This window comes from Orcinus orca, chromosome 3, assembly GCF_937001465.1.
Source record: "Orcinus orca chromosome 3, mOrcOrc1.1, whole genome shotgun sequence".
Taxonomy (NCBI): Eukaryota; Metazoa; Chordata; class Mammalia; order Artiodactyla; family Delphinidae; genus Orcinus; species Orcinus orca.
In genome coordinates, this window is record NC_064561.1 from 5,711,796 (window position 1) to 5,735,212 (window position 23,417).

At 52.3% G+C, this 23,417-nt stretch overlaps 3 protein-coding genes across 5 annotated transcripts in view; all 3 read left to right on the forward strand.

Moving 5' to 3' along the window:
* STXBP2 (syntaxin binding protein 2) overlaps positions 1-23,417 on the forward strand; it is a 98,449-nt gene that overhangs the window by 22,127 nt on the left and 52,905 nt on the right. The window lies entirely within an intron of this gene.
* MCEMP1 (mast cell expressed membrane protein 1) lies at positions 4,118-7,657 on the forward strand. The gene is made up of 7 exons (XM_012535689.3): positions 4,118-4,258; positions 4,551-4,634; positions 5,209-5,331; positions 5,486-5,536; positions 5,613-5,738; positions 6,020-6,088; positions 6,211-7,657. Exons 1-7 carry the CDS (start codon positions 4,189-4,191, stop codon positions 6,225-6,227), a joined length of 540 nt encoding a protein of 179 aa, XP_012391143.1. The 5' UTR covers positions 4,118-4,188; the 3' UTR covers positions 6,228-7,657.
* Positions 7,662-9,930, forward strand: TRAPPC5 (trafficking protein particle complex subunit 5). Of its 3 annotated transcripts, XM_049708356.1 has the most exons (3): positions 7,745-7,763; positions 9,105-9,180; positions 9,308-9,930. In XM_049708356.1, the coding sequence occupies exons 2-3, from the start codon at positions 9,166-9,168 to the stop codon at positions 9,884-9,886; spliced, it is 594 nt and encodes a 197-aa protein (XP_049564313.1). In that variant the 5' UTR covers positions 7,745-7,763; positions 9,105-9,165; the 3' UTR covers positions 9,887-9,930. The 3 variants fall into 3 exon arrangements, with proteins under 3 accessions (XP_004277348.1, XP_049564313.1, XP_033256855.1); XM_004277300.4 differs by lacking the exon at positions 9,105-9,180 and having other exon boundaries at positions 7,662-7,763; XM_033400964.2 differs by lacking the exons at positions 7,745-7,763; positions 9,105-9,180 and adding an exon at positions 7,796-8,009.

Genomic DNA, 23,417 nt, shown 5'->3' on the forward strand with positions numbered 1-23,417 from the left:
TTTGTCTCCAAGACCCACAATTGTCCACCTGTATCTGGACCCCAAGAAGAGCCTTTTAGAGGTCTCAGTTCCAACACAGTCATCCTCCTGTCTCAGAGTGCAGACTTCGACAGGCAAAGCCCCTTCTTAAGCCTCTTTCTTCATTTGCCAACTGCCCAGCCCCCTGTAGTAGCCAAGATTGTGCGAGTTGCAGGTGCCGCAGACCCCCCGTCAAGCTAGCTCGAGCAAAAGTGGAAGGACATTTCTGGATTATGTAACTGAGGGGCTCAGGGTTAGAACAACAGACTCAGGTATGGCTGGATCTAGGGTCTCAGATAATGTCTCCAGGACCCGACTCCGTGTCAGGTCTGCTCTCCGTAGTGCTGGCTTCACTCTCAAGCAAGTTCTCCCCTGTCACAGCACCAGACTTATATCCTGGCAGTCTGACAGAGGGGGAAAAAAGAGAGAATGCCCTTTGTCCTGGTTAACCCAATAAAAGCCTCAGGCTTGGGGACTTCCCTGGTGGTCCAGTGGGTAACACTGCGTGCTCCCAATGCAGGGGGCCCAGGTTCAATCCCTGGTCAGGAAACTAGATCCCGCCTGCATGCCGGCACAACCAAAATATGCAAGCAACAAAAGAATCCCTAAAGCCTCTGGCTTGAGTCTCATTGGTTGAGTCTGGCTCATCTTGCCCACCCCTTTGCCAAATTTTGGACTTTGATTGGCTGGGCCTGGATCATGTGCTCACCCTAAACCAATACCTGGTTAGGACACATTTTCTTTCTTAAAAGAAAATTGAGACTGTTGCTCCATGAAAGGATCTGGTCAGGCAACCCCATGGAGCCCTGTTAGGCCACCATGACATGGTTGCTTATGGATTTCCAGTTCTGGGGCTACCTTTTTCTCAAAGTCCAGAAGGCTGGAGCCTGGTCTTAGCCTCATCGGAGCCAGGGAAATGTGTAATGCCACGGCCCCGCCCCCTATGCCTGTCCATCAGAGCAGAGCCAGTTCCCCATTGGTCCATCTCTTCTGTAGTTATTACATCACAGGGGCGGGGTCACATCTCTCAGTGGCTGACTTCTTTGTAAGAGGAGTTGGAGGAGCTGGCATCTAATCATATTAAATTGATCGTCCTTGAACAGACAAGATTGGCAATACTTTAGGAAAGAGAACATTATCCTCGCCAGCCAGATCTCGGGGGCCATTCCAAAGTTATCTAGAATTTAATCACATATTTTAAACCTAAAACATACTCACTTTCCACACATAGAAAGTTTTAAACTTATTTTTTCCAAAGGGAGTGTAACAGAGCAGGACCCTACGGGGCCTTCCCAGGACAGACACCACTTCCCCCCATGTCCTCTGCCTGCCTCTTGTCTGTAGAAAAACTTTAGCCAAAGAATAAATTTAATCAGAGAAATGAAAAAATGCAGAACCAAAGAAAAACAGTCAAACAGGACAAAATAATAGTTTTGCCATTAAGCAAAGTCAGGACCTTTAGTTCCTCCTCAAGGGCTATAGATAATATTCTGAGCCATAGGCTTTGAGCTGCTTAGTGGATACCAAAACCCCTATCAGGTGGGGGAAGTTAACTACGTGATGACCAGACTGTAGCCATGACATAAGCTGCCGCATCTTACACAGTTTTAAGAACTGGCCTCAAGGAAATGGGAACAAACCAACCCTGGAACTGAAGATTAATTGTACTTAAAACAATCCAGATGACATTGATCAGACCACTGCATGAACAACTTCAAGGTGATTGTCGGAGCCGACTCTACTGTTTCGGCATGTAGCCCCCTCCCTCCATCTATCCACCCCTGAAACTCTCCTTTAAAAGCTTTTGCCCCTGATCGGCAGCTGGGAGATGTCTTTTGGACATGAGTCTGCCTTCTCCCCAGGTTGCTGGCCTCCTGAATAAAGCAACCTTTTCTTTTCAACCAACACTTGTCTCTCGAGTATCGGCTTTTGAGTGGTGATATGCCAAACCTGAGTTCAGTAACAGGAGAAAATTACAATATTCTAGACCAGCACTGTCCAATATGGCAGTGAAATGTAGCCAGTCCAAGTTGAAATGTGCCTTACGTGTAAATACACGTTTGGTTTTGAAGACTTAGTACCCCCCCCCAAAAAGGTAAACTATCTCAATAAACATGTGGTTCACAAACAACTGATTAAAAAATCGTCTGAAAAGCTGAATAGACATCTTTCCAAAGAAGACATACAGATGGCTGATGGGCACATAAAAAGATGCTCAACATCACTAATTATTAAAGAAATGTAAATTAAAACCACAGTGAGATAACCCCTGAACTTATCAGAATGGCTTTTATTTAAAAGCCTACAAATGACAAATGTTGACAAGGATGTGGAGAAAGTAGAATCCTTCTACACTGTTGGTAGGAATGTAAATTGGTCCAGCCACAATGCAAAACATTATGGTGGTTCCTCAAAAAACTAAAAATAGAACTAATATATGATCCAGAAATTCCACTCCTGGGTATATAACCAAAAAATTGAAAACACTAATTTGAAACGATAAATGTACCCCAATGTTCATAGCAGCATTATTTACAATAGCCGAGATATAGAAGCAACCCAAGTGTCCATCAACAGATGAATGGATAAAGAAGATGTGATATATATGTGTGTATATATGTATATAAATATACATATATACACACATACATACACACAATGGAATATTACTCAACCATGAAAAGGATGAAATTCTGCCATTTGCAACAACGTGGATGGACCTGGAGGGTCTTATGCTTAGTGAGATAAGCCAGACAGAGAAGGACAAACACTGCATGTTATCACTTGTATGTGGAATCTAAAAAAAATTTTTTTTTAATGAACGTATATTAAAAAACGGAAACAGACTCACAGATATAGAGAACAAACTAGTGGTTACTAGTGGGGAGAGAGAAGGGGAAGGGACAATGTATGCTTAAGGGATTAAGAGATACAAACTACTATGTATAAAGTAGATAAGCAACAAGGATATATGGTACAGCACAGGGAAATATAGCCCTGGAGTATAGTCTATAAAAATATTGAGTCACTATGCTGTACACCTGAAACTAACATAATATTATAAACCGACTGTACTTCAATTTTTAAAAACCCTGCCAAAAATCCACATTATACTCTATCAGAAGGCACCTCTCTAGACTTAAAGAAAAAATTCGTTATGTACTTTGTCTCACTTTAATCCCCAGTTCTCAAGGTCAGATAGACACAAAGAGAGATTTAAGACACCTAGACAGAGTGGAGACAGTGTGAGCGCATGAATATGTATAAGCATGCAAATGAGCATGCCATGTGTACACGTGAACAGATATGCGACTGGGAGTATTCAGGAGTGTGTGTGTGCAAGTGTGTGTGTGGGTCTGGGTAGGCGAGCGGATGTGTGGATGAGGCTGGGTGTGTTTCTGAGTGTTTCTCTGTCAGGGGTCTCTAGGTGGAGGAGGAACTACTTCCAGGGTTAGGTCAAGGTGATGTCTGGCATCAGTCCCAAATGTAGGGGTGGAGTTTCAGTGGTTAGTCCCATTGCCTCATATCCGTTCCTCTCCTCCAAGGGCCCTTGAAGAAGTAGAACTTCTCAGCTGAGGGGTGGGACTAGGGCAGAGGGAAGGTAGGTGTGGGGACCTAGGAATCCTGCCTCCAAGGCTGGATGCCCCTGCCCCCAAAGGTGGGACTCTGGGGTGCCACAGCATTTCCCATGAGAGCAAGAGGAGATGGGAGGACGAGGTTTATCCAGGTAGACACACACACACACACACACACACACACACACACACACACCTTCCTGTAAAGTTCCTGACCATCCTCTTTTTTAAGAAAAATTATTTTATTGAATATAATTGACATATGACATTGCATAAGTTTACGATGTACAACATGTTGATTTAATACATTTGTATATTGCAAGTTCCTGACCGTCCGATTCTGTTTCTGGGTCTATGGGCATCTCTTCTTGGTCCCCCCTGAGACCACTGGTCTCCTAAGATCCCTCTCTAGGTTGGGGTGAGAATGTCCCAGGGTGGGAGGGTCCTGCATCCCTGAAAAGAGGAGGCTGACCTCTCTTTCCTCTCCTCCACCCCAACCCAGAGACTTCCTCATCTTCCCAGACACTTTCTAGTGGGTGGGGTTGTGTGTAGACAAATTGGTAGGCTGGGGACTACGGAGGCTGAGGAGAGCTCCATGAACCAGGAGATCAAGATGCAGGCGGCAGCCTTCGAAAACAAGAAACGGGGGTCCCCAGCCAATGAAGGTTAGACACCTTGGGTGGGGAGGAGAGAGGTACAGAGCTGAAAGTGGGGGCCGGAGGGTTCCTTCCCCCACCCAAAGTGTGTGTGTGTCTGTTTATCACCCGAATGTTCACTCACATCCTCTCCACTTAATCAAGATGGAGATCTTAGTTCCCCACTCCTTATCTTTACACCCAGAAGCTTGTTGAGTGCAGTGTTCCGTGAACCAAGTCGTCTGAGGCCCCCTCCCACCCTCACCCCTGCCCCAGCGCTCTCGGCAGTTTTCTTCAATCCCTCTCACTGATCTGCCCACAGGTGCAGATGACCCTGCATATGAGAATATCACCTTCAAAACCCAGCACCAGCCAAAGGGCAGTCACTCACCACCCAAGAATAAGGGTAAGCAGCCGCCCACTAGCCCACATCACACAGCCTTGGGAGGGGCCCGTGGGAGGGACAAGGGGCCGTGTGTGGAGGTCAGGGCCAATGGGGTGGGGTGTGCTGACATCAAGGCTTGTGTGGGACAGCGGTGGGGGGGTGGCTTTGAGGAGGTGGTGATGATGATGGTGTGATGGTGCCGGTGGAGGTGCTGGTGAAGGTCTGGGTGTTGGTGACGGTGAGTAGGGGACCACGTAGTGGATCGGGACAGAATCACCTAGATAGAGCTGATGAGGGTGCTCATGAGGTCCTGGTGATGGAAACAGTGCTGGCAACAACGGGCATTGATGTTGGTGGGTGTTGGTGACAGGGATGTTAAGGGGGGCATGATGGTGACAGTGTTAGTGATAGTTGCTTGTGGCACTGGCCAGGGTGCATGTTGGTGGCAGTGTTGTTGATGGCCACAGCTGCTTATGGTATCGGGAACAGTGTGTATAGGTGAAGAGCTGTCGCCAGTGTTACAGTCAGTGTTGATGGTCTGAGTGGCAGTGTTGGGCCCTGGAGATGACCTGTCCTGCCTCTACCCCTGTTCCAGCCCAGTCCAAGCCAGCCTCCAACCCTGCCCAGGTCCCCCATTGGTTGCCTAGAGCCACGATGAGCCTGTATGTTCTCCTCGCTCTGTCCTGCGTCGTCCTCTTAGCCTTTGTCCTGGTGAAGAGTGAGTGAGGTGTTTTGTTCTGTTTTGGTGGTGGAGGAAGGGGCTGGGGCAGTGTGGAGGGGTTCCCAGGAGCTGGGGCGGTCCAGCGCTGCTCCCAACTGCAGACCTGAGGCGATTCTAAGGTTTTCTTGCCTCCCCACCCCATCCTGAACAGATTCCAAGATGTCCCAGGAGCTGCTGGTCTTGAGAACGGAGCTCCAGAACGGTGAGGGAAGGACCTGGGTCGGGGTGGGGGTAGGGAGAGCAGAGGTGACACAGACATCCCTGACCCACACCCTCAGTCTCTCTTTCGGTGGGAGAGTGCCAGGACGAGGAGAAGAAGCGCTGGAACGATGTCAAGCAGGGCATTGACACGGTCAAGAGCAAGGTCCGTGAAGGGAACCAGAAACTGAAGACGCTGGCGACAGGTGCCCTTATAGATCTCCACTGGGCGAATTTGCCTCCATGCCCAATATTGGGCTGGGTGCTGGGGAGTCGGGGGAGGGGACAGCAAGGGTCCCGCCCTTCCAGAGCACAAGGTTTGGAGAGGTGATGGATGTCACCCTCCAAGTCACTTGGGGAGTATATAAATGCATGGGAACTCCAAGTACATGGGCTGTGTGGCACCCCACGTTGGGGGCCGGGCAGGGAGAAGGCTTCCAGTAAAGCTAAGAAAGCCCCACTTCTGCTTTTTCCCGTCTCTCCCCAGCCTCAGACATGAACCAAATCAGGACTACATTACAGAAAATCCTCCAGACGCTGAAGATGCCAGATCCAAGTAAGTTGGGCCCAGGGGAGGCGGAGGACGGGCCCCCTTGGATTTGGCCCCAGATTCTCTTTCAAGAGTGGGATCTGTCTGACCTCGGATCTCCACCCTTCACCCCCGCCCCCACCCCGCAGAGCCCACACCTCAATAAAAGAAAAGACATCAAAGCCCTGGCTACACCTCGGAGGACAAGATAGCACCTCTCAGTGAAGATGGAAAATAGGGCTCCCAGCCTGGTCTGAAGTTGCGCTTTATCCCACGTGTAGAAAATCACATGTCTTGGTGAATGTGTTGTGGAGTTGCGTGTGTGCCTATGTGCTCGTGTGTCGGGGTAAGCACTTCATGGAGGGTGGGTATTTCAGCGTTTCCCACAGGAAGGTGTTATGGGTGAATGTTGAAGGTGGGAGTCACAGCGAGTATGGTGTGCACCCCTATGTCACTGTACATGTGATGCACACGTGTATTGCGGCGTGTTGTGAGTGTAATGCATGTCACCGTGGGTGGCTGTGGCGACCACAGAAGTGTGTCACTGTGGGTGTGGGTGTTGGTGACACGTGTTACACGTGCCCATTTCAGCGTAAACACATGTGTGTCCTGAGGGATGTTGTGTGATGGAGGCGTGAGTGGGTGGGGTGGGCACACCATGGGAATGTATCACTGTAATTGTGGGTGTGTGCCCTGTCACACCCACCTGTCACGCTGTGCCGGCCTGAACAGGTGTGTGTCAACACGAGTGTGCCTGATTATGCCACGGAGGGTGTTCAGAGCGTGGACCCGCATGTGTCCATTTGTTTCTGCACTCACATTCCGTGATTCATGATGATAAAGGCCAAGGGGAAACAACGCGGCTTTCAGATCTGTTATTGGTGTGGCTGGGGAGCTTTGGAACCTGGTAGGGAGGGTCTGTAAGTGTTCAGACTCGGAGAATGAGAAAGGTCACACGGTGAACACGTGGACGTAATGCCAGGAACCCTGGGGGCACGAGGGGGCATGAGAACCAATGTCTGCAGTGGGTCCCAGTGTGTCCATGAATGTGTACCCTGGGAGCGACTGAGTCCCTGCGCCGCTGAGTGTGTGCCCATGAGGGTCTGTGGCCTGAGATGTCCAATGTCTCCCTAAGTGTTCATGGGCCCACTAATGTATGAGCCCCTGAGTATGTACTGTGCTCGGGAATGTATCTGTCCACAGGGCATGTATTCATAAGGGCACATGCCCTTAAGTGTACTATGCCCACGGCTCATGGATGTACGTCCTCTGAGAACTTGTGCCCACGGACATGCGCATGGACCCTAAGACAAGTGGACATGTTCGCATAGACATATGTGTGTCCCTAAGACAGGTGAGTGTGTGTGCATGGGCATACGTGTGCCCCTGAGACAAGTAGACATATGCCCAAGGACGCACATGTTCCCAAGACAGAGACGTGTGCCCATCATCAAATGTGTGCTCCTGAGCAGATGGACGACCCGTGCCACTGTCCCAGACAGATCACGGGCCAACCAAGGCCAGCGAGGCCCCTGGCCCGGGCCGCACCCCTCTGTAGGGCCGCACGGACACGCGCGCCCCCGTGCGGCCACTGTCGGGAATCACGGAGCGCGCCCCGCCCGTCCCGCCTCGACGCCTGCGCACGCCGGCCCTTTTGCGGCGCCGTAAAGCAGCTCGGCCGAATCGGCTGCCGCAAGTCCCGGTGAGACCCCGCCCGCCACCACCCCTCCCGGCGCCGTGCCGCGTCCGCTCCCCAACCCCTCTCCGCGGGTCTTTGGGTCCTGGGTCAGGGTCTTGGCGTCCACGATCCCCGGAATCCCTCTTCGGCCCACCCCGGGGGACCACGAGGAGGGTGGGCTCCTTCCCGGTCCCTCTGCCTGGTCCACGCCGGGGCCGGGGTCGCGGGATCTCGGTCTTTCCACGGCTTAGCTCACCAACCCTATGGCAGGCGGGTGGAGGGGTCTCAACACTCCCCCTCCCCTCTCGCGCGCTGGGCGGCCCCCATGTAGGCAGCTGCGCACCGGGGCAGGGGCGTCCTGGAGCTCCTGAGATTCCTGGTCTTTTCATCCCCCACGCAGACCTGGTTGGGACCCTCTCAGCATCCCCAGACCCTTCCGGCTTCTGGCCAGGTCCCTGCGTAGTGGGGCGGGGTTCTCAGTTACCCCTCCCGACCCCACCCTTAGCAGGGGTGTGTGTGTCTCAGAGCGCTTGGGATTCCCCCCCTCCCGCCCCATCCGCTGCCATTCCCGTCGCTGATCCACATTTTTTTTTGTTTTTTTTGGTCTCAGCAGAGTCTTAGGGATTTTCTCCCAGCAACCCCCTTCCGGGTCTCTCGCCACCGACAGCTGTGGCTTCACGCCCTGTGATGGGAGGATCACTGCGCCCCTTCCTGGCTCCCCTATAACCCCCGGATCCGACAGTCCGCCCCCTCCCTCTTTCCACGGTGCAGCTACCTTTCTGGAAAGCATGCGGGTGGGGTGCTCCCAACGCCTTCTCTGGCCGCCCCCCCAGTCTTTTTACAAACGCAGGCCCACTCAAAGAGGCATGCTTCGTGCATGACAAATTGGTGCTGCCCGAGGGTGCGGGTTTGGAAGGGTTCCCAACATCCTCTCCTGGCTTGCTCCATGTGTCTTGCCTGTTCCCCAAGCTCCCAACCCTTCTGGCCGTTGGTCTCCACACACCCCCTACTCCTCTCTCCCAGTTTGTCTGACTCCGCAGGGGAGAGGCAGGGAAGTTCTCTTCACCCAGGGAAGTCAGCGCTGTTGCTGCTGGAGCGCATGGCGGGGGGAAGGATAGCTGCCAGTGTACGCTCACGGCCCCCCATCCTCGTCCCCTTCCTGCCCTAGGTTTGACGCCCCCCTCCCCGCGCATTAGTTTTCTGGTTACTTGTACAGGCGGCGGAGGGCTTAGGACGGTGCTTTGAACGCACAAGGGTCACCTGGAACTCGAGGGGGGGTGGTTTCGAGCGCCCCCTTCTGTTCCCCCTCTTGTCTCTCCTCCCACCTTCCCCCTCCACCCGCCTCCCTCCGAAATCCTCTCCTAGCCTAGGGTACAAGCCTACCCCATCTCCCGTTTGGCCGTGGCTGGCTAGGCGTAACGGAGGTATGCTTTACGCGCAGGTGGGTACCTCCTTTCCTTCTACTCATCTCTTCTCACGTGGGAAATCACTGATGGAGCGCACAAGGGAGGTGGTAGAGAGGGGCTCCTTCCCGCCTCTGACACCCACGTTTTCTCGTCTCCCCGCAGGGCAGCGGCGGCATGGAGGCGCGCTTCACGCGCGGGAAGTCGGCGCTGCTGGAGCGCGCGCTGGCCCGGCCGCGCACCGAGGTGAGCCTGAGCGCCTTCGCGCTGCTCTTCTCCGAGCTGGTGCAGCACTGCCAGAGCCGCGTCTTCTCTGTGGCGGAGCTGCAGGCTCGCCTGGCCGCGCTAGGCCGCCAGGTGGGCGCCCGCGTTCTGGATGCGCTGGTGGCTCGCGAAAAGGGCGCCCGGCGCGAAACCAAGGTGCTGGGCGCCCTGCTCTTCGTTAAGGGCGCCGTGTGGAAGGCGCTCTTCGGCAAGGAGGCCGACAAGCTGGAGCAGGCCAATGACGACGCCCGCACCTTTTACATCATCGAGCGGGAGCCGCTCATCAACACCTACATCTCCGTGCCCAAGGAGAACAGCACGCTCAACTGCGCCAGCTTCACGGCTGGCATCGTGGAGGCGGTGCTCACGCACAGTGGCTTCCCCGCCAAGGTCACGGCGCACTGGCACAAGGGCACCACGCTCATGATCAAGTTCGAGGAGGCGGTCATCGCCCGAGACCGGGCCCTGGAGGGCCGCTGATTTCGCCCCCCCTCCCTCCGATAAAGGATGAAGATAGCCCCCTTCCCAAGCGTGTCTTGTGTCTTGTGTGAGGGCCTCAGAGATCCGCTCAACACCTTGACCCGGGAATTCCCTGGTGGTGCAGTGGTTAGGACTCGGCGCTTTGACACTTTCACTGCCGAGGGTGCGGGTTCAATCCCTGGTCAGGGAACTAAGACCCCGCAAGCCCCGCAGCGTGGCCAAACAACAAAAACACCCACCTTGACCCAGGTCCCTGCCTCAGGCTGCTGAGGGATGCCAAGGCCCAAGCGTGTTTATTTATTATTATTATTATTATTTAAAATATTTTATTTATTTATTTGGCTCCTCCAGGGTCTTAGTTGCGGCACGCGGGATCTTTTAGTTGCGGCCCGCAGGATCTAGTTCCCTGACCGGGGATCGAACCCGGGCCCCCTGCGTTGGGAGCGTGGAGTCTTAACCACTGGGCCACCAGGGAAGACCCCCCAAGTGTGTTTATAGTACAATGGGGAGGTGGGGTGGAGGCAGAGGGAAGATAAACCAGGCCCAAGGAGCTGCTGGTATGGCTGCAGGAGGGAGAATGCTGGCACCTTCCGGAATCGCAGTTGGAGGCCATCCCTCGGCTGAGGAGGTGGGGGGGGGGGTATCAGGGTGGAGGGATCAGGCCAAGGGAGCCTCCTTTAGACCAGGGGCTGGCACACTTTTTCTGTAAAGGACCAGAGGGTGAATAGTTTGCACCCAGCAGCCTCTGTCCAGCTACTTTGCGCTGTAGACAGCAGTAGGTTAAGGAGTGGGTGTAGCTGTGTGTCTAGAAAACAGACAGAGGGTGGTTGTTTGTCAACCCTCCACACCTTTTTCTTTTTAATTTATTATTTATTTTATTTTTGGCTACGTTGGGTCTTCGTTGCTGCACACGGGCTTTCTCTAGTTGTGGCGAGCGGGGGCTACTCTTCGTTGTGGTGTGCGGGCTTCTCATTGCGGTGGCTTCTCTTGTTGCAGAGCATGGGCTCTAGGCGCACGGGCTTCAGTAGTTGTGGCACGCGGGCTCAGTAGTTGTGGCGCACGGGCTTAGTTGCTCCACGGCATGTGGGACCTTCCCGGACCAGGGCTCGAACCCATGTCCCCTGCGTTGGCAGGCGGATTCTTAACTACTGCACCACTAAGGAAGTCCCCAACCCTTTTTTTTTTTTTAGACCCTTGCTACTCAGAAGTGTGGTCCCGGACCTCAGTGTCAGCATCCTCCAGGATCCTGTCGGAAATGCAGACCCTCAGGCCCACCCCAGAGTAACCACTCAGTCTGCATTTTAACGAGGTCCCCAGGGGATTCCTGTGGGCACACTGGGGCGGCTGCCCCCCTCCACCCCCCAAGAGTTTCCAATGCTGCAGGTCTGGGGTGAGCCGGGGATTTGCATCTCTAACAAGTTCCTAGGAACTTCTGTTAACTCCAGGGGCCGCACTTTGAGAACCCTGGCCTTAGAGACCTGGTTCTCAAGGGGAAACAGGCAGGCTCACTTGAAAGTCATCTGGGTGCTTAAAATAGTTTGCGGTTCATCTCTAAACACAGGATCCCATTACCTGAACACACGTTCCTTGTTGACAAAGGAAAATAACTACATTTCAGGCAAACTGCCCTTTTGCCCACCACCCTTGGTCTCTTGATCACTCCTCACACTTCCCGCCACCCCAATGAAAGCCCTTCAGGACTTTGGAGGGGAAAATTTCTTCACATTTTTGCTTCCCCCCACCACGCCCTTGGCCAAGACCTGAACAAGTGTGTGGTTTTTTGTTTTTTTGCAGTACGCGGGCCTCTCACTGCTGCGGCCTCTCCCGTTGCGGAGCACAGGCTCAGGACGCGCAGGCTCAGCGGCCATGGCTCACGGGCCCAGCCGCTCCGCGGCATGTGGGATCTTCCTGGACCGGGGCACGAACCCGTGTCCCCTGCATCGGCAGGCGGACTCTCACCACTGTGCCCAGGGATTCTCGGTGGGGGAACGCCCTGGGCCAAACTCCTGGATGGGCTGCTTTCCAACTCCAGGCTTGATGCTCTGCCTCTCAGGAAGACGTCCACCTGTGCCCCTGTGTTCCACCTACCAACCAGGACTAGGCCAGGCTGTCCACCGAGCAGGGAGGGACCTGGCTGGAATGTCCCCGGACCGTGCACTCCAAGAGAGCAGGCACCGTGTTACCTCATTTGTCATGCTGTGTCCCCAGCTTGAGGACAGGTGGCCCTCAGTACATGTCTACTGAATGAATGACTGGTGGCCTGAGGCTGTTCATTCTGGGCCCCCAAATGTCCCTCTCAACCTTGATCAGGGCTAATTGTGGGGACCTGAACCCACAGCACGTTTTGCTGAGTGACAGACGAGGAACATTTTTAGCAGGGGAGAAAGTTGTCAGGTGGGCAACAGAGAGAAGTCACTGGGGGCCACTGGGTGGGCGAAGATGGCAGGAGGCCTGGGGGGTGGGGACCCTGGGGGACTTTCATGGAGGCCAGGTGGGGGGTGGGGACACTGCGGGGGGCTGTCACCTCATCCAGGAGCCAGAGGAGGTGACCTGGGACAGTGGCAATGGGGATGGAGAGAAGCAGGTAGGTTTGAGATGAGATAGCCTTTATGACGGGAGGGACGTGGGGGTGGGTGCTTGGAAGATGCTATGGAAAATGACCAGTGTGGGTGGACAGCTGGGCGGTGAGGACACAGGAACGAGGAGGAGAAAGTTTGGGAACAAGTCCTGCTGGGCTGCGGGGAGGCCACAGGACGGGGTTCTGGATAGAGGCTGGGCCTGTGATGGAATCTGGAGTTTCCGAGCTTCTGACAACTCTGCAGGCCCAGGCGCCCCAGCCCTAGGCCATAGTGGTGCCCAGTGGCCCTACATGTTCTAACTGGGACTCGACGGCTTGCATGATGCTAGGTTCCTGCCAAGACTCAACTTAGACACCCACACAACACACACACACACACACACACACACACACACACACACACACACCACAAAAGCACAAATTGACATGCAAAGACAGCCACACAACACACATACAAAGATTCAGACAGGGCTTCCCTGGTGGCGCAGTGGTTGAAAGTCCGCCTGCCGATGCAGGGGACACGGGTTCGTGCCCCGGTCCGGGAAGATCCCACATGCCGCGGAGCCACTAGGCCCGTGAGCCATGGCCGCTGAGCCTGCGCGTCCAGAGCCTGTGCTCTGCAACGGAGAGGCCACAACAATGAGAGGCCCGTGTACTGCAAAAACAAAAAAAAAAGATTCAGACACACGGACAAACAGTACTATCCAACCACAGATACCTACACAATGCAAAACTGCACATGCCCCACGTGCACACAGACACAACCCAGAGGCGTCTACACAACACACACACAAAGATACAGACCACAGGATACCACCAAACCACACACGTACACAACGCATACACATAGATATACACAGACACAGACAAATACACAGAAATGCACAGAGGTCCACACAGCACACACACACAACTTAAACACACAGAGACAACACACAGTGGGACTACAGATGCAAGATAGACGCACCCAATGTGCACACAGATACACACAACGTAATCACATGCACACATAAACACAAATGCACATATAAGTGTACCGAAACATACATAAAACGCACAGAGACACACACCACAGATATGCAACACACACGCACACGCGCAAGTACACGGTCATACAGACACACACGTACGCCCTCTACCGGTCTTCTGCAGAACTGTTTCCAAAGAGGGCTTGAGGGACAGAAGTAGGGCCCTCCTCCAGCAGCCCTCCTGCTGGAGGAGGGGAGGAGGGCTGGACTTGGCCCTCCTCCCCCCAACCCCCCATCCCCCACAGGCCTCAGTTTCCCCTTAGGACCTCTCCCTTCACCTCTATACCACCGCCCGGCTTCAATCACCCCCAATCCTTGCTACTTCCCACATCTCTGTTCAGCCCCGTGCATCTCCTGTGCATCGCTCGTTCATGCGACGAAAAAACTCATCAATAGTCAATCTAAGAAAGAAACGGAAAATTTTATTGGAGCCAACCTGAGCATTATAACCCGGGAGACGGTCTGTCAGAGAGCTCTGAGGGCTGTTCCGAAGAGGTAAAGGAGGCCAGTATAGATGTGATTTTGGAGAAGGGGGGTTCGTGCAATCGAGCAGTCATCTTTTTATTAATTTTTTTAATTTTAACTTTAAATTTTTTATTTTTGGCCGCACCACGTGGCATGTGGGATCTTAGTTCCCCAACCAGGGATGGAACCCACGCCCCCTGATTTAGAAGCACAGAGTCTTAACCACTGGACCACCAGGGAAGTCCCTCATCTTTTTTTTTTTTAATTTTATTGAAGTATAGTTGATTTACAATGTCGTGTTAATTTCTGCTATACAGCAAAGTGACTCAGTTATACATATATATTCTTTTTCATATTAAATATTGGAGTACTCATCTTGGTAGAAGGTTGCCGCTGTTCTTGAGGAACGGATATCTTAGTTAATGGTTTTAGTGGTTTCCTAAGGATGGGATGATGCAAGAAACTGAGTTCATAAAATTGTCTCCTGGAAATCCCGGTCTATCCGAGGGCCAGTTCTGCCAATTTTCCTACAGCACAAAGTGCCTCATCCTGTTACAATCCCCTCCCTTTCGGTCTTAATTTCGACCAAAGTTTGGGAGGCATTTCGTGACCAATTTGTCCCATGGTGCTAGGAATGCTCGTTCCCAGGTCTGGCGAAGATTTCATGGATACAGCCACTCAGTGCGCTATTAGTGGACTGTTACAGTAGCCAAAAGCTTCTGGACTACCTCTCTTACTAGCTCGTTATGGTCCAGGCAATGGTTCCCTCTGTTGCTTCTTCCCATAGCTAGAGTTACACTATTACAATCACTGATCTTATAAGACTATATATTTGATCAACCGTTTCAAGTCACCTAATCATGATTAAATCTACCTAAGGCTCGATTACACATTTTTTTAAAGTCTTCTTTTTAATAAATTTATTTATTTTATTTTACTTATTTATTTTTGGCTGTGTTGGGTCTTTATAGCTGCACATGGGCTTTCTCTAGTTGCGGCGAGCGGGGGCTACTCTTTGCTGCGGTGCGTGGGCTTCTCATTGCGGTGGCTTCTCTTGTTGCAGAGCACGGGCTCTAGGCACGCGGGCTTCAGTAGTTGTGGCTCATGGGCTCTAGAGCGCAGGCTCAGTAGTTGTGGTGCCCAGGCTTAGTTGCTCCGCGGCATGTGGGATCTTCCCAGACCAGGGCTTGAACCGTGTCCCCTGCATGAGCAGGTAGATTCTTAACCACTGCACCACCAGGGAAGTCCCTCGATTACACATTTCGTAATGCAAGAAACAATAATCTGGTGAAAGAGGCAGAATACAAGTAATATAGCTAGTGGCATTAATAAGGTCATAAGTAAGTATTTAAGCTGAGAACTACCATTAGGTACTGCCCAGGATCGCCCCAGGTTGTCTGACCAGTCTGTTCAGCATCCATCTCTATCTTTAAGGAAAATGGTACATTAGCATTGTATGGAAAGTTCACCGAAGATGTCTGCACCTATAAGGCGAGTGGTGGCTCGTCGTGACCCCTTACAGATTGTGGAAGGAATGTCACCGTCTAAGGAGTTACAGGGCTGGCGCCTGAGGGAGAAAATTGATCTTTACGGTTGAGTAGGTATTTCTGCCGTTGGGGAGGTCTGGTTCACACATAATGCAGATGCACCATGCACACAAGAGGGCGAGGGAGACCAAAGGGCAGAGGAAAAATTTTATGTTTAAATTTTTCTCGTCTCCCCTTAAAAAGTGAATTTTTTTTAAAGCACATTCTCTGCATTCAAAGACCTTATTCTTTATTTTTAAATTAATTAATTTATTTTTGCTGTGTTGGGTCTTTGTTTCTGTGCGCGGGCTTTCTCTAGTTGTGGCAAGTGGGGGCTACTCTTCATCGTGGTGCGCTGGCCTCTCACTATCGCGGCCTCTCTTGTTGGGGAGCACAGGCTCCAGACGCGCAGGCTCAGTACAAATGTGAATTTTTATTTCATCACTGTCATTCACTCACTCATTCATTCATTCATGCATTCAGTGAGATACTGGATACCATGATGGGCCCTTGGGGCTGATGTCATGAACAAGCTGGACAAAATCTCTACCCTTGGAGCTGAGACATTCTCTCTGGGGAGACAGACAAATGTCAGATGGTGACGGATGTCAGAGACATAAAGGAGATAGGCGGAGGGGGTGTCAGAGGCACTATTTAAATAGTTATCCAGGAAAGCTCTCTGAGTAGGTGACGTTTAGCCGGAACCCCTGCAGAGAATGAGACCCCCAGCTCATGGATAGGGGGAGGGATCCCCAGCAGGGGAAACAGCACTTGCAAAGGGCAAAGACGAGCCCGCAAGGCCCCGTATAGCTGTCACCTGCCCCTTCTGCACACGCCTGGGGATCCCCTGGGCAGCAGGGTCTGTTGGAGGAAATCGAGGGGGGCTGGTGTGATAAGTAGAGTGAGCCCAGCTGCGACCCCTGCCCCGGGCTGAGCACAGCATTGCCCACCACCACCTGCCTTCTCCCCACCCCATCAGCCACATTCCTTATCTTTAGACTGGTCCTGTCTCTCCTCTTCCACGACCCCACCCCCGGTCACCATCTTCCCTCCTGGACAATGGTGGCAGTCCCCTCTCCATCAGCCACAGGACCACATCTTTCCCCACTTCCAACCCTCCGTGCCTCCCCTGCCTGGAGTTCAAGGGCTTTACCTGCTGCTCTTCAGCTTCTCCAGCCACACCTTCCCCCACCCCCACTCCCTACAAAACTCCCCAGGTGCACTCTTACACCTCAGGGCCTTTGCACTGGCAGCTGCCACTCCTGGGGTGCCAAGCTGGCCTGCAGTGACAGTTTGCACGGAGGCCTCCCTGACTGCAGAGGCCGGGCTGGAGGCCTCCTCTGAGACCCCACAGTCCTCTGTATTCCCCTTACCCAGTCCATCTGTGTTAGGTGGGCCTCTCCTGGGACCCGGAGCTCCCCGCGGGTAGGACCTGGGCCCCCTTCCTGGAGGGGCCCTGAGCTCACAGGCAAATGTGCCCCTCCTTACTCCCCTTCCCAACCGTCATCCACGCAGAGAGCAGGTCAGCAGGAAGAGGAAAGGCACGTGTGGGATGGGAAGCGGCTGGCTCTGCACTATCACGTCCTGGAGCTCACGTGGCTGATTTTGTTTTTTTGTGCTGTTGTGGGTGGCGAGGGCTTGGGTGGGGGGTCTCAGGATGAGGGAGACACAGAGGCTGGCTTGTCCACATCCTTCCTTCTGGAGAGACTCCCAGGCCCAGTGCCCACTCCCTGCAGCCCCTCCAGGCCCCAGCACATCCCCAGGGACCCGGGGGGCTGAGCCAGCCCATCCTGGGAATCCTGAGAGCGTTCCAGGACTGCACCGGGAGATTCGGGGGTTTCTCTCTGACATTGCCCATGGTTCTCTGAGAGGATGGGATATTGTGTGGGGACCAGGCTAGAGGATGGCTCCCAGCCCCCTAGAGATACAGAAATCTTGGACCCCGGGCTCCACCATCAGGGACCCATGCTCTGAGCTTCCTGGAGACCCAGGAATCCAAACCCTTAAGGACCCAAGAAGCCAGGACCCCAAGCCCCACACTCAGTGACCCAGGCCCCTAGCCCTTTGGAGATCCAGGATTTCAGGACCCCAGTCCTGACTTTCAGGACCCCAGAAATCCAGGCCCCCAGCCCCTTAGGGACCCAGGAAGCCAAGACACTAGTCTTTTTTTTTTTTTTAACACTGGGTCTGTTTTATTTATTTGTTTGTTTGTTTGTTTATTCCTGGTTTTTTGGCCATGCTGCATGGCTTGCGGGATCTTAGTTTGCCGACCAGGGATTGAATCCCAGCCACGGCAGCGAAAGCCGTGAAAGCGCCAAGTCCTAACCACTGGGCCGCCAGCGAATTCCCCAAGATCCCAGTCTTGACCCTCAGGAACCCAGAATTCCAGGACCCCAGGTCCTCAGTCCCTCAGGGACCAGGCCCCGAGACCTTAAGGACTTTGGTCTAGGATGGTGAGGTTTTTCTGCTCCATCTGGCTCTTCTGCAGGCTGGTTCCCTAGGTTGGTCAGGACGGTAGGAGTGCTGCCCTCTTCTGGATATACCTGGTCACTGCTTCCCCCGACTGGGTGACTCCCCACAACCCGCGTGGGTGAGAGAAGGCCACGGAGTCCCAGCTCCACCCCCTTCTCCTGTGGGCCTCAGTTTCCTCATCTGTAAAGTGGGTATATGCACAGTTCTCTCACGTAGGTTGTTGTGTGCATAAGTCCTTCGGCACGATTAAAAAAAAAGTCTCTTCCGCAGGATAGAGAGAAGCCAGCAACAGATGGGAGCGCTGTTAGCACTATTTCCCGAAACACATCAATGTCGCATATCTCCCATTATTAATACCCTCCCCCGCCCCCCGCCACAAAGCACAAAGGCTCTTGGAAGAAAACTCCCTGCAGCCAGCAGGGCCCTGTGTGGCTGGCACCTTCCTTGCCTGCATTGTTCCTTTGCTCAGCTCCAGCCACATCTGCACACGTTTCTGTTTTTTGAGCCCTCTGGCTGGCCCTTCCTCATCCTCCAGTTCTCTGCCCTCCAAGAGAAGTGGTCCCAGCTAAAGCGGCCCCTAGCCCCTCAGTCACCCTGTCAATGGTCTCTATGACCCCCACCTGTGAAGGTGTCTGGTTTGCTTATATCTTGCACAGTGCCCATTAGAACACGAGTTCCAGAAGGGCAGGGGCAGTGCCTGTTGTCACCACCGAGTCCCCAGCCCGTGGCTCAGGGCTAGGCACACAGTAGGTGCTTTGCAGACATCACATCTGTAGGAGTTTCTTAATGACTGCTGTAAGGAATTACCTCAAACTGGCTGGCTTTAAACAACGTAAGTGTATTATCTTGCAGTTCTGGAGGTCAGAAGCCCAATACAGGTCTCACTGGCTAAAATCAAGGCGTGGACAGGGTTGCCCTCCTCCTGGACATTCTAAAGAGAATGTTTTCTTAGCTTTTCCAGCTTCTAGAGGCCCCCCACTTTCAATGGCCTGTGGCCCCTTCCTCCATCTTCAAAGCAAACAGTGTAGCATCTTTCAACCTTTCTCTGACTCTGATCCTCCTGCCTTTCTCTTATAAGGGCTCTTGGGATAACACTGGGCTTACCTGAGTAGTCCACGATCATCTCCCCATCTCCAGATCCTTAACTTAATCTCAACTGCAAAGCCCCTTTCACCCTGTCAGGTTGCCTATTCACAGGTTCCAGGGATTGGGACGGAAACATCTTTGGGGGTCATCGTTCAGCTGACCACAGCACCTGAGGAGGTAGATGTTATTATTGTTCCCATTTGATAGATGCAAAAACTGAGGCTCAGGGAGGCAAAGTCACTTGCCTAGGCTCACCCATTGAGTAAGTGGCAAGCACAGGTTCTAGACTCTGGTCCTTCTGTCTGCGTCTGTCAAATCCATCCATTTGAGCCATCTGTGAGTGGACGTGGGGACACAGGAGAGGGAAGAGTTGGGGGCGGGGTGGTGAGGTGGATGGCAAAGGGGCTGCCAAGGGGACAGGAGGAGTGTGTGTTCTGTCCTACCCTAGGGGCTTCCCCAGATACCTCAGCCAACCCAGTAAGATGCCTCAGGATCCCGGGGGGGGGGGGTCCTGGAATTGGGGGGGAGGGATGCGGGAGGTTGGAAACGACAAGCTACTCTGTCCCAAGTTCACTTCCTTGGAAAACGGGGTGACAGATAGGGCCGTTCCATCCAGGAAACCCTGGCTGGGCTCCAAGGTCATCTTTGATTTGCTGACTCAGCCCCAGACAGTGGGGTCATGTGGTCACTCAGGGGGCTGTTGGTGGGAACACCTACTGGGAAAGGGTAAGAGGGTGGCCGGAAGGGGTCTCTTCTGCCCCCAACCCCCTGCTTCCCAGCACAAGCCCCTTTGGCCTCTCCAAGACAGACCCTGCTTTCCCTCCCCCTCCTCACTCCTTAGGATAGAAGTGCAGGGAGCGGGGGGACTGCTTTTCCACAATGTTCCACTTCCAATTTCACCACGTGGGCACACCACCTTCTATTTCTCCTCATCACCTCCTCTTCATCACCTGCCAGACTGTGAGCCCCAAGAAGGCAGCAACCACAACCTGAACCCCAACATTTCATTATGACAATGTTCAAGCAGACAGAAAAGTTGAGTGTTAGAATGAAAATCCATCCCTACATTCTACAATCAGCACTGTCTATATTTGCTTGATTACAAATCTGTTCATCCATCCACCCCTCAATCCATTTTATTTTTCATGCATTTCAAAGTAAGGTGCAGACCTTAGCTCACTCCAGCCCCCTACATATCAATACTAAATCCCCCTCCCAAATGCTCCAAGCCACAGACCGTGAACTAGAGGTCAATGTTCACTGGCTGCTCTCCTAACTTTTTTCCCTTTTGAGTAAAATAACTTAGAATGAAATACACAAATTCCAGCAGTGTTTTCTTGGAGCTTTGACAAATGCATTCACCTGGGTAATCCAAACTTCTATCAAGGTACAGAATGTTTCCATCATTCCAGAAAGTTCTTTCATGGCCCTTCTCAGGAAGTCTCTGCCTCTGATCCCGGGGAACGATTGTGCCCGCAATTTTCCAAGCTTGAGTAGTTCTGCCTATTCTAGAACTTCATATAAATGGGCTCATAGCGTCTATACGATTTTGTGGGTGGCTGCTTCCACTCAGTCTAAGGTAAAAAAACAAGAGGTTATTTTTACCTCTTGTTCTCCATTGGAACTCCAGTGCCTGGCATACAGTAAGTGCACAAGAAATGTTTCTGGGTGAGAAAATGATGGCATTGAATGCATGAATGAATGAAAGAAATTGCTCCTTGTTCACGGAGACTTGCTCTCCCATCAGCTCTCCCCTCTCCAGCTTCTCTCTGGCCAACCTCCTCCTCGGTCTGCTGAAGCACCACTGTTGTCACCCCCAGAAGGCCCCTCTTTGGGGTGCAGTCAACAACCCTTCTATTTGTCTCTGTTCAGGGGGCTGTAGTTCCAAACGGCAGAGACCCCTCCCCAACCTCCCGCTTCCCAGCCCCCTGCCCTGTCTCATCTTCCCGTGAAAACATGTGTTATCAGGCACATGTAAACCCGTGCTTCCTGCTTTCCCACAATATCAGCTTCAATTTCCAGCCTCATTTCCGCCCCTCCTGCTCTTCTCTAGATAAGCACCTCCACCTGGTTCTAGAACGGCTAAAGCCTCTCTTGGGTCAAAAATACCCTCCCCGAGCCACCAGAGCCTGGAGACATCGCTGAGTATTGGGGATGCAAAAAGGGTGCCACCACTTTGGAAAACTGTTTGGCTTATAAACTTAATCACTTACCTACTATCTGACCCACTCCCAGGTGTTTACCCAAGAGAAGTGAAAACTCAAATCCATAAAAAGTTCTGTATGAGATTATTCACAGTAGCTTGGTTCATACTCTCACATTCAAACAACACAAACATCTGTCAACAGGTGACTGGATACACAGATGGTGGTCCAGCCGATCAATGGGAGATGATTCAGCAATGAAAAGAAACAAACTACAACAGCGTGGGTGAATCTCAAAAACACTATATGTCCAGAGAAAGAATCCAGGCACAGAGCACTACACACTGTACGATTCAGTGTATATGGCATTTGAGAAAAGACAAATCTCATCAATAGTGACGGAAAGCAGGTCAGTGGTGGCCTGGGGGAGGGGAGGAGGGGAGGATTGATTGGGAAGGGACAAGAAGGAATTTTAGGAGGTGATGGAAATGTTCTAGATCTGCAGTGCAGTGGTACTTACACATCTGTATATATTCCTCAAAACTTGTTAAGTTGTAAGCTTGAAATAAGTGCATTTAAAATAAAAAATTTTTTTCAACTGTTGTAAAATAAACGTAACATAAAATGTACCATCTTAACCATTTTTAAGTGGACAGTTCAGGAGTGTTAAGTATATTCGCATCGTTCTGCAACAGATCTCCAGAATTGTTTCGTCTTGCAACACTGAAACTCTGTACCCATTAAACAACAGTATTTGTCCTTATTTCACACAGCATAATGCTGTAATATGTGTCAGAATTTCCTTCCTTTCTAAGGCTGAATAATATTCCATTATATGGATGAGTATGTTTGGTTTATCCACTCATCCATTGATGGACACTTGGGTTGCTTCTCCCTGTTGGCTATTGTGAATAATGCTGCTATGAACACGGGTATGCAAATATCTCTTCAAGACCCTGCTTTCCGTTCTTTTGGATATCTATCCAGAAGTGGAATTGCTGGGTGACATGGAGTTTCTTGGGGGGAGCCTGACCCACGTGACCTTGATTTCAGTCCAGTGAAACTAATTTTGTTTGTTTATTTTCTCTTTTTGGCTGCACTGCACAGCATTCGGGATCTTAGTTCCCCGACCAGGGATCGAACCCATGCCCCTGCAGTGGAAGCATGGAGTCTTAACCACTGGACCGCCAGGAAAGTCCCAATGAAACTAATCTTGGACTTCTGACCTCCACAACTGTAGAATAGATGTATATTGTTTGAAGCCACCGAGTTGGCAGGCATTTGTTACAGCAGCAGTAGGAAACTCATACACTCTTCCAAGCTGACTGTCTGGAAATCCATCAGTCTGGTCAACAGTCTACTAGGTATTTTATCTATCCATAAGTCAGATGGCTCCTGGGAAAGGTCAATGCCTTGCTCTGGGTTGGCGTTTATTTATTTATTTATTTATTTATTTATGGCCACACCACTAGGCATGTAGGATCTCTGTTCCCCCACCAGATATCGAGCCTGCACCCCCTGCAGTGGAAGTGTGGAGTCTTAACCACTAGACTGCCAGGGAAGTCCCCTGCGCTGCAGGTTAGAGGATTCAGAGAAGGGTTGGGGGTTTCCTGGTTACAGCACTGAAAGATTCTGACTGGCCAGGGAGTTGGGGTGCTGTTCCCTCCTGTTCCTGTTCCGTGGATGCTCTCAGGGCTGGGCAGCTTGGGGGCTCTGAGCAGCTTTGGTTCTGGGCTCAGCTCTGCACAGAACTAAAAGCTGCTAGCCTGTCACTCCCCTCAGTTGGACAGTTGGATCCGTCTCCACTGGAAATGCTGGGAGAGCCCCCAGGTCCCCAAGACAGGAGCAGGAAGCTTTGGGAGTGCAGGGTCAATTCAGATCAAAAGTCTCCAGTTGATAACGCTAGGCTGTGTGCACCCCACACCCCCCAAATGGGTTCAGCCATAGCTTACACGTTCCAACACTCTCTACCTGCAAAGCCCTCCCTTCCCAGCTCCATGTGCTGAAATCCCATTGTTCTTGGAAGGTCCATCTTCTCTGGATGTATTTCCTGAACATCCCACAGAACCTGGGTGCCCGAGACGAAAGGGACATGCTCATCAGATCCGGGCAGCCCCTCTCCCACCTGTCTCAGGGCCTTGTGTCAGGCTGCCCGTAGTCTCCACAATAGGGTGACAGTCTCCTCAAGGAACAGGGCCAGCACTGCAGCATCTCAGCAGAGTTCCTCTCCCT